General features: G+C 37.7%; 1 protein-coding gene across 1 annotated transcript; it reads right to left on the bottom strand.

The window, feature by feature from the left end:
• Positions 1-240: 240 nt before the first annotated feature.
• LOC104103235 (ethylene-responsive transcription factor 5-like) lies at positions 241-1,431 on the bottom strand. Its single transcript, XM_009611126.4, has one exon. It carries the CDS (start codon positions 1,320-1,322, stop codon positions 360-362), a length of 963 nt encoding a protein of 320 aa, XP_009609421.1. The 5' UTR covers positions 1,323-1,431; the 3' UTR covers positions 241-359.
• Between the last annotated feature and the right edge of the window lie 9,193 nt (positions 1,432-10,624).

The following is a 10,624-nucleotide window of genomic DNA, read 5'->3' as shown; positions in this document are numbered from 1 at the left end:
TTCGAGAGCAATTGACAACATTCTCAATACGTACTGAGGCAGTAGATTTAACACAATAACATGAGCAAGGCACTTTCTTCATAAACCCAAGTTCAAATTATTTGTTCCGTATAATACAAACATAGACTAATTGGTTGAGAGCGTTTTACCTCCCGTAGTTAGACTTCTCATGTGCGTTAGGATTAGTCGGACTCTAAAGTGAGTACTGTACAACAAATCAGAAATAAAATAAATCAACAATTTACTTTTTAGAGTTGAGAAACTTATCATATAATTTGTTTGATTTTGATGCATACAAAATACTATATTTTTTAATGTTTCCTTCAAAATTCATAAAATTGAAGTATTGTTTAGTCACTTCAGATTTGAATAAGCCGCGAACAGCCCAATGGCGGGTGAGGAGATAACGGTGATAAAGGCGGGAGGTTAAGCATTCCGTTAGTATTCTGTTCCCAGAGGAAGTTCCAACTTGACGGAGTTAATGGCCATGACTCCTCTTCCTTACACCTATCCACTTTCTTCACTTCCTTCTCTTCTCCACATTCATCCGATTCTCTCCGCCGCTTCACGCCGCCGTCCACGGCGGAGCTTGAATACGACAGGTTCTTCCCCACCTCCAACGGAAAATTCAATATCGCCTTACTTCCACGCATCTTAAATGCGGCTCTATCGTAAGCCTTTGCCGCTTCAATTGCGGTGTCAAATGTCCCAAGCCAAACCCTAGCACCACGGCGTGTCGGATCTCGGATCTCCGCCGCGTACTTTCCCCACGGCCGCTGTCGCACTCCTCTGTAATGCCTCTTCTCTTCAGTTTTCCCCTTCTGTTGCATAGTCACCGAAACGATTGAAGTCGACTGAGTCGTCGAATTACCGAAACCGATCCACTCAAATTTCTTCACTGGCGGTAAATCAATTTTCAATGAACGTTTCCGATCACTAACGTTACTCAACTTAGGTGAGGTAAGGTCAATGATTACTCGAGATTTCTCGTAATCGGAGCTCGAAATCGTTGGCTCCAATTCGAATTTGACGAAATTGGTTGAATTATGCACTAAATTTGCCGATTCCGAGCTCGAATTTGAAACATCATTTCCAAATTGAAAGAAATCAGCTTCAAAATCGAATGAATCGGAGAGAAAATCGAAGGGAAGAGAGTCTGAACTAGCAGATTCCGACTGAGAGCTAGAACTCTCCGTCATAATATCACTACACGTCCTACTACTCGTTAATTCCGCCCCAAATTTCAAAGTTTTTGGGGAGAAATCCCCGAGAAGATGGTTTCTAATTTTTTCCAATGCAAAATATTCATCAAAACATTCCATTACAGAGGTCCGATATATGAACTTGAGAGTTTCAAAAATTGAGAAATTAAAGATAATGAAATTGAGAGAAGCTGTAGGAGTAGACTGAATTTTTCAATGGAGAGTGGATAGGGAAGTGGAGATATATATACGAATTGAAGATAAGGAATTCGTCTAAAGATAATTTTGTCGCTACATATTGGAAGTTTCATTTCTGGTGCTTGAGGTCTCTACGAACGAAGCTTCGGTCAAATGTGTTGCGACTTTGTAATAGTTTTCAGAGGAGAAAGTCTTCTTTTATTTCTGAAGCGTTGGATCAGCTGGGGTTTTCGAGGAAAAATAAGATCAACGGTTCATATTTGTCATGAGGTAAAATCTTAACCATCTTGTCTTTTCAGTTGTTAGTTTGTACTTTGTACTGTTGTTTCGTTTCTTTCCTAGGTATTTCCAACAATTGGATAAAAAAGTAGTAAGTGCTTAAGTCATTATTAAGCAATAATTTGCTTTATGGTATAGTATGTTTTTATTTTCTATAGACTATTATAAGTTATAATCATAGCTAGTTAAGTAAAATACATATATGATGCTATTTAAAAATTCTTTTAATGGTTATTAATCTACTTTTGTATCGATGGTAAACTGTGAAGGATCTTGGCTTCGGTTATTCCTACTTGTTGTCATTACTTTTTTCATCCATTCTCTAGCCGAGGGTTTATCGAAACAGCTTTTCTGTCCTTCCAGGGTAGGGGTAAGGTAGAGGCGGCTTAACCCCCAAGCCACTAAATTAAGCGACCGCTTTAGGCCTCACAAAATTAAAGGTCCCAAAAGCTACTCTTTTTATATGTAATTTAAATATTTAATATATTTATTATTAAATAGTGATAAGAAATTTTTTCAACCATCTTTTGCTACCTTGTCACCAATCGTTAATAACATAATTTTATATTTTGTATTGTCTTTTTCCGGAGTTGGTTGAGAAAATTCAAATGAAAGTGAAAGGCAATTAAATCTCCAATTACTTTCTAGCTAGTTCTTCTTACTCTAACTTGAATAAATTTTATTTACAACTCTAACTTTGTAAGATATTTTGTTGCAAGATCTTGGTGGGCACGCTTCAAGCTAATTAGATCGTAAAAAGCTATAGTTAATTTATTTATCATCTCTGTACATACAAATTTTCACATGATTGTTACTTTAGGAGGCAATGCTATACAGTGAGTTATGTTGACGGTCATGTGAAAAGAAATAGGTCACAATTAAACTTTATAAAATCTTATCAAAAATTAGTAATGTCTCAGCAAAGATTAAAGAGGTTAGTTACATCGTTAAGATGAAATTGCATTTCAAAAAGTAAAAGGAATAAACTTCAACAAAATATTTAAAATTATTAAACAAGTTTAAGGCCTTATATTACGGCTTGGCTTTAGGCCTCCAATATCATCGAGCCGCCTCTGGGGTAAGGTTGTGACTTGTGTACATCTTACCCTCCTCGCACCCAATTTTATGAAAAATTACTGAATTTTTTGTTGTTGGTAAAATATGAAGGATAACAAACTTAAAAAACATAGAATTCAAAATGCCAAAAAAAAAAAAAAAAAAAATCGTCTCAACTGACTACGTACTAATGTTCATGTTCTATTATAGTATTTGAGTGAAAGTTTGTTAGCTAGCTAGTCGGATTCTTATATATTGTAATATAAGTAGTTGGAATCTCATCTTTTTAATGTAAAAGTTGCGATCAAAGTTTGTAAACTACCGGCAATTATCTAATTTGTCTAATACAAAATTTAGAATTCTGATCATGATTGTTAATATGTCTCAGAAATAGGACAATAAATATGGATCGATTTTTCCATTATCAAATATATATCAGCTCATCATGAGCATAGATGATAATATGACATATTTTAATTGGAACCGGCTAGATAGAAATTATCAGGAGGACCTTATTTGGTTCATGATTGGTTAATTTTCCTTGCTTTTGAAAGTAGGGGTGGAGAGAAAGTAGAAGCTACGTTATCTTAATCCAGTAATTTTGGTCTAAATTATGTATTTGCCTTGATTAATTCATTAAATATGTATAAATTATTGATTTAGAACCACACAACTTAAAGGATTTAGAATCTCGAACTCACAGATTTTAAATCCTTGTTCCGCCTCTATTTGAAGGGGTAATGAATTAAAAGGCTTCTGGAATGGCACAAGTTGACATTCACAAGCAAGCAAATGTAGGAAGAATCTTGATTTTATAGATATGTTTACACGGAAGAAACTTTTTAATGAAAAGGAATATAATTCTTGTGCTTTAAGACAGCAAAAATTTGTTGGTCTAGAAGACTAGAAGTATGACGATAAACGTTCACACTTGAACATATCCAAGGACTAGGTCAAAAGAAATTGAAAAAGTGTACGTAATTCCGCAACGTTGGTTATTTTTGGATTTGACTTCACAAAGTCTATTATATAGTTCAGAAGTTACTGGTTTTATGACCTTTAATGAAATTATGGACTCACTAGAAGGCATATAGAAATCAATTACCACTAAATCACATTTACTATAATATAAACTTGGTGCTTTGTTGAGGGTAGGGGTGGCAAACGGGCAGGTCAAATCTGATCGGATATAGGACGGGTCGAAAACGAGTAATGCAAAAACGGATAAATTATTGGACCCAACCCATATTTAATACGGATAAAAATGAGTTAACCAGCTGATAATATGGATATGGATATCCATATTATCCATGATTTCTTGAGTATGATCACTTTTGAGAGAATTTCTAGTCTCCCATACTTGAGTAACCCCCAATTTGATGCTTTATAAATATAAAAGTAAACCCATTAGTTATCCATTTTCTAAGTGGATAATATGGTTCTTATCCATATTTGATCCGTTTTAAAAAAGCTCATTATCCATATTTGACCCGTCTATTGGAAACAACCTCTTTATCCTCACAAGGTAGGGGTGCGTACACACTACCCTCTCCAGACTCCACGATGTGGAATAATACTAGGTATGTTGTTGTTATTATTGTTGTTGACCCGTTTTAAAAAAGTTTATTATCCAACCTATTTTTAATGGATAATATGAGTGGTTTTCTTTTATCTATTTTGCCATCACTAGTTGAGGGTATGGGAGACATTCAAACGGTAAGTTCTTGCTTTGTCAGCTTTGGTTACATCTCTTCCCTCTCATTTAATATGAAACCACTAATAGTTATTGATAAGAAAGTGATTGGGAATAACAATTTCACCAAGATTGAATTACTTGATTTTGTACACATGCATGTACATAGAAAGTTATGGTTAAGATTTAATAACCTAGCTAGACATGAAAGAAGTCAAAGAATCATACCATCAAAGCTCAAAGATACAGTGCAAGTTTACCACAGTGCTACACAGTTTGTCGCTACCAATAACAAATAGTATCAATCCTACATCAGATGGAGGCATAGAATGGCAGTTTCCTTTTTAAAATTTTGAACATTACTACATTTAATTTAATAGATAGGTTTAGTGAAAATGCATACTCTAAGCCGAAGGGTTATCGCCTCTGAAAACTGAATAATTTAGATTGTCTTAAGTATTGACTAATTAGTAAAAAAATGTTTTCGCTTTCCCTGAGCTAATTGTTTAAACTTTGAATAAGGTTTTTGACGAAAAGGAAGGAGTCAAATGGTCGTGTATTGGTCCGTATTATGTTAATGTAAAGTAAGTATTTGAGTCTTCGCAATGGTGAATTCCACAGCCGCTCTCATTAAATAATGATTTACGTTAACCTATGATGATTAGGTACTGGCTTAGAAGGTTTCTTAATTAAAAGTAGCACATGGCATTCTCGACCATCTTGCGGTGCTTTTTGCTCTATTATTTGTAAGGAGCAAATCCCGTTTACCTCGTCAAAATCGCATGCAGGGAGGCCTGCGCATATTATTTTTAGGGTTTTGTGTTTGAAAAATAGGCTGTCTCCACCCAACTAGGGATCGGAATTGACAAATTAATAGTGTGTACAAACTTAGTTTCAAGCTTTACCAAGTCTTATTGTTCATAAGCTGAAGTGGGTCACTAAACGAAGTCATCTGTATCTGTTGTCCAATACCATATAAGAAACTAAGAAAATTGACATCCACCACATGTCTTTTATCACAAGGATGGAACATCTAGAGCGTGAATAATATAAAATGGGCCATAATATCGTATAAATAATAAATTGAATAGGGATCGTATGACTCTGATACCATGATAAGAAAATGGACCATAGACCTATTTCAATTCAAAAAGCTAGATCATGAGGTGTGGATTGTCCAAGACCATACAAGGCGACCAAGAAATCCACACCCCACCTATGTGACACACAACAATCTGCAAGATAGAAATAACTAAGTGACGTATAAAATAAGACGACAACATATTTTACTAAAAAGGATATAATTGAATCTCTAGTTCAACTTTTAAATCTATATCACGAGTACGTACATTGCTTCATTCTAGCCATTTTTATAAATGTGTCGGCTTGAATAGCAGAAATATTAATACATGAAGAATATTGAAATTGACTGAAATACTCAAATACTCAGGATGAGCATTTGAGGATTCAATAAAGAGCGGACAATGATCTCAGTGCTCTTCATATTTAGTTTAATTTTGTTTATTTGAGGTGTCAATAGAGCAATAGCAGTTTAAAAAAAGAAAAAGTCATTATCGCAAATACCTAACTTAAGCAATTTTTCCCATTATCTGATCGGGATAGCATATACATAATAACGGTCGCGTGATTAGATGACTTCACGCTTAGGTTAGTATAATTAATTCTTCCAACATTTTATGTTATAATAATGTGACGTCCTTTGAGATATTGTTTTAGTCCAGGGGACACGTAAAGAATTATCGTTAGCGGTAAATCTCAAACTTATCATATCATTTTGTTTTTGACCCAAACAGAGAAAATAATAGGTGTCAATTACTCTACTTAAGAAGGTTAAAAACAAACCTTTCAGGATTTTTGTTTAATTTATCAAAATCTAATCTTGACCGGATGAAAGCAAAATATCTATATCTTCCCTCTTTTCAAGCTGGTGGAGATTTGATGAAACTCCATTTCTTCTTGGGTAACTTGTTTGAGTTTTGATGTTGTAACAAGACGAACTATGCCTTTTTACCAACATGGTTTATAAACAAGCAAATTGATTTGATCCCAAAATAATAAATAAATTAAATAAAATATAAACTTAGTGTTGAAATCGAGATAAGACAACAAATAGTTTGGTTCCGGGAGCAAGGCTTCCGAAGACAGCAATAAGAATATCAAAAGATAGAAAATAAAGTATTATTGAGCTTAGAACAATGTGTAGTGTCAGCCTGTGAGAAATTTTCGTCCCCCTACAATGGTTGTTGAAGTCACTATTTATAGCTTCACCTAAGTAATAAGGTCCTAGGATCAAGCGCCTCTTAAATGATAATTATGGGGGCCATTGATGAATGTGTAACGGCAGGCTATGAATGCCAAAATTCTCTGTAACGAATAGTGTATGTAATACTGAGGAATTTTCTTCATTGAATGTCATCGGGTGACAAATATTCATTTGTCCTCGTTAGCAATATTCCTTTCGGGGTCTGTCCGGTGCCAACCGAAACTGCTTGGTTTCCACTTGCCTCCTTTTCCGTCTATCCCCGGTTCTACTTGTCACTCTATTATTCGAGTATTTAATATGAACCGACTCTACCCTATACAGATAGTTCCCTTGCTTTTCGGTGGAACATCTTTGTGTCATCGGAAAGTTGGTGAAGATATCTTTCTTGGCGGGAAATTTTCTGATCCCTTCTGAAAAGTTTCTGACGCTTGATTAGACGCATGTCTCCCTGTATTTAATGCCCCGAACATGCATCATTCCACGATTTAGCAATATTTTTCCTATTTCTCGAGGTAATCATGGCCATGATTTTAGCCGCCTATTTCTTTATTTATACGCCTCATTCTTCTTCTTTCACACTTTATAGTTCTTCAAACTCTCTCAACTTCTTTGCATTCAACTCTTTCTTGCCTTCACTCTTCTTCTTCAAAGAACCCTTATTTCCTTCTGCTAACCATGGCTTCCTCATCCAAGAACTAAAGTTCTCTTAAAAATAAAGAAAACACCGATAATGCTGCCCCTCCTACGGTCTATCATTCCCAGAAGACTCAACATCGCAAAGGACTTCGAAGAGAAGTTTCCTTCTAAAAGCTCTCGTACATGGGCGGTTGGCGTGTACCCTTCGTCTATCCGTCTTTCTAGCATTCCTATTGTGAAGGAGGATTGTGATTGTCATGATCTGAACATCATCGCTCCCGAACTGGTGGAGCGAGTAACCTTCCCTAAAAAGGGCTTTATGTACGTTTATACGTACCCATTTAATTTGGGTGCGTTTTCTTTGAGAGGTGGAACTGGCCCCTTGATTTTGAAGTTGTGCCACATATACCAGATTTGTTTGGCATAGGTGGGCCCTTTAGTATGGCGAACGGTGGCTTGTCTACGGTGACTGTGTTAGGAGACGAAGGAAGAGCTCACCTTGGCTCACATGATGAACCTCTACTCCCCCATAATTTTTCGTGGGGGAGTAATAAACTTTAGCAAATATGACCACCATGCTTTGCTCACCAGCATGGATGACGACAACGATCGAGGATGGATGTAGCGGTTTATTGTTGTTTCCACTAGGGATATCATCCCGGCCATGAATCCATCGTTCCCTAAGTCATGGACTTGTACACGTAAGTTGAAAGCCTGTCTTTTCTTTGAAAAGAGGTTGTTTTGTGTTGTTACTGATCCTTATCTCTTTACTATTTCAGCAACTCGGTGGACACGACCAAGGGTTGAAGGTTTGGACCAGTGGGTTCAGAAGATCCTGGACATTACCACGTATGAGACCCACCGGTGGAAAGAATCAGCCCCCAAATACGGGTGAAAGGCCAAGAACCATGGAAGTTGACTCGCGAAACTAATCTTGTCTTTATCTCATTTTTTTGTATAAGAAAATTGTTTAACTCCTTTTTCCGTTGAATTCAGGCCTTCCGCAGGGCTCTGGTACTATCCCCGAGGAGGATGTCTTGGATGATACCGCAGAGGTTGTGAGGTTGCTAAAGGAGGCCTTTACCCGAACAGGCGACACCAGATCTGCTCCCGGTACAAGGGTTTTCTCTCTGAGTCCTCGGCCGGAGATCGCGCAACCAAAAATGTGGCATTCTTCCTCGGCCGAGAGCAAGAATAAAAGGGTGAAGAAAGCTGCGCCTGAGCCAACCGCAGTCACTTTGGTGATTAATGATGTTGGAGAAGCCAGTGATGTAGGGGCTTCCTTATAAAGATGACAACGACCTTCATCAATTCCATAAAATTCTCCATCTAAAGAGATTATAACCCCAACTGGGGACGATGCCCAAGCGCTCTAGGGAGAGTTTGACCTGGTGGAGAATGCCAATTCTCCCTTTCCAGTCCCAGTTGCCACTCTTGGTACTAGGGGACTGTGTACTAGGCCTCTTCCATCTTTGGTTGGTGAACAACTAACAACCAGCACTGCCTTTGCCACAATTGCTTCTCAACCCACAACGCCATCAGCTTCATCTCCTTCCAAGTCGGCCATACCTTCATGTGTGATTCAGATCATGTTCGGTGCATTTGGTACCTTGGGGGAACTACTGATTTCTGCTACTGGTTTTCTTATACGCGATCATGAGTGTGATGTCACGATCACAAAGGGTTGTTGGTCACTGATGGAAATTTGTTCTATGCTAACGCGAGGTGAGGTCTGCGATCGCGAAGGGTTGTTGGTCATTGATGGAAATTTGTTCTATGCTATTGCGAGGTGAGGTCTGCGATCGTATAACTTGACCAGTTAATGTATCGCGAACACGTGGGCATAGTTCACGAAGAGGAAATGAGGAAACTGGGTTCACGCGTGGTTGTTCTTTGCGACTGCGTAGCAGTGTCTGTGATCATGTAGGTCAGTGATGGTTAGTCATCGCGTTCGCGTGGGTCTTTTTGCAATCACGTACGGTTAATTTTGGGCAGCTTAGTTTTGTACTTCGCGATCGCGAAGCATTTTCTGCAATCACGATTGAGTACTTTTGGGCATTATTTAAAGTCTCAAAAATGAGGGTTCGCGTTTATTTCACAATTTAATTTTGGGAGCTCGGATTTAGGCGATTCTTGAAAAGATTTTCAAGGGAGTGATTGGGGTAAGTGATTCTAACTCGGTTTTGGTTAAATTACATGAATATATCATTGTTTTCATCATTTAATTAGTGTTTTGGGTTGAAAAATTTGGAAAAACTGGAGAAAACTTCTTAGGCCAAAATTTGGGGATTTGAGAGGCATTTTGGTGTCGGGTTTAAGTAATTTTGGTATGGATGGACTCGTGGTTGAATGTGTGTTTGGATTTTGTAAATTTTATCACATTTCGAGACGTGAGCCTGGAGTTGACTTTTGAGTTGACTTTTCGACTTTTGGTTAAGAACTTAGCATTTTCATATGTAATTGATTCCTATAGCTTGAGTTGATTGTATCGAATTGTTTGTGGCTAGATTCAAAGCGTTCAGAGGCCGTTTTGTGAGGCAAGGGATTATTGGAGTAGATATTTGCACGGTAGTAGCATTTCTCAACTTGGTTTTGAGAGTACGAATCCCTGAATTACGTGTTATGTGATTGGTGTTGAGGTGACGCACATGCTGGGTGACGGGCGTGTGGGCGTGCACCGTTAAAACTATGATTTGGTTGATTTCGTGGTACTGTATAGTCATCAGACCTTGTAGCCGTTCATGTGATCTATATGTGTTAGAGTAATTGAGCTACCGACTCATGTTAGAAATCATGTTAGGGTATATATTTATCATGTTGAAACCCACTGTGGTCATTTCTGCTGTTGAATTATTTGCTTAGATGGCAATTTTGTACTCAGTCACATTCATTATTTGCATATCATATCTCAGTCTCTCTTACTATTATTGTTGTGTCATATATCATTGTTCGGCTAATTGGCATGAGATTTGTGAGCCCGAGAGACTAGAGAGATTGATGATTGAGTTGGGGCTTGAGTTCCATGCTGTGAGTGATATATTTGTGGATCGGGTTTCACGCAACAAGCCTTATGGCTATATATGTGGATCGGGTTGCACGCCGCAACAAGCCTTACGTGGATCGGATTGCACGCCGCAATAAGCCTTATGGCTATATATGTGGATCGGGTTGCACGCCACAATAAACCTTATGACTATATATGTGGATCGGGTTGCACGCCGCAACAAGCCTTATGGCTATATATGTGGATCGGATTGCACGCCGCAATAGGCTTTA

This window comes from Nicotiana tomentosiformis, chromosome 8 (assembly GCF_000390325.3).
Source record: "Nicotiana tomentosiformis chromosome 8, ASM39032v3, whole genome shotgun sequence".
Classification (NCBI taxonomy): Eukaryota; Viridiplantae; Streptophyta; class Magnoliopsida; order Solanales; family Solanaceae; genus Nicotiana; species Nicotiana tomentosiformis.
This window is presented reverse-complemented; position numbering and strand designations above follow the sequence as displayed.

Bases quoted from the DNA above. Each gene is read 5' to 3' on its own strand.
- LOC104103235 (XM_009611126.4), bottom strand. From the start codon at position 1,322: ATGGAATGTTTTGATGAATATTTTGCATTGGAAAAAATTAGAAACCAT.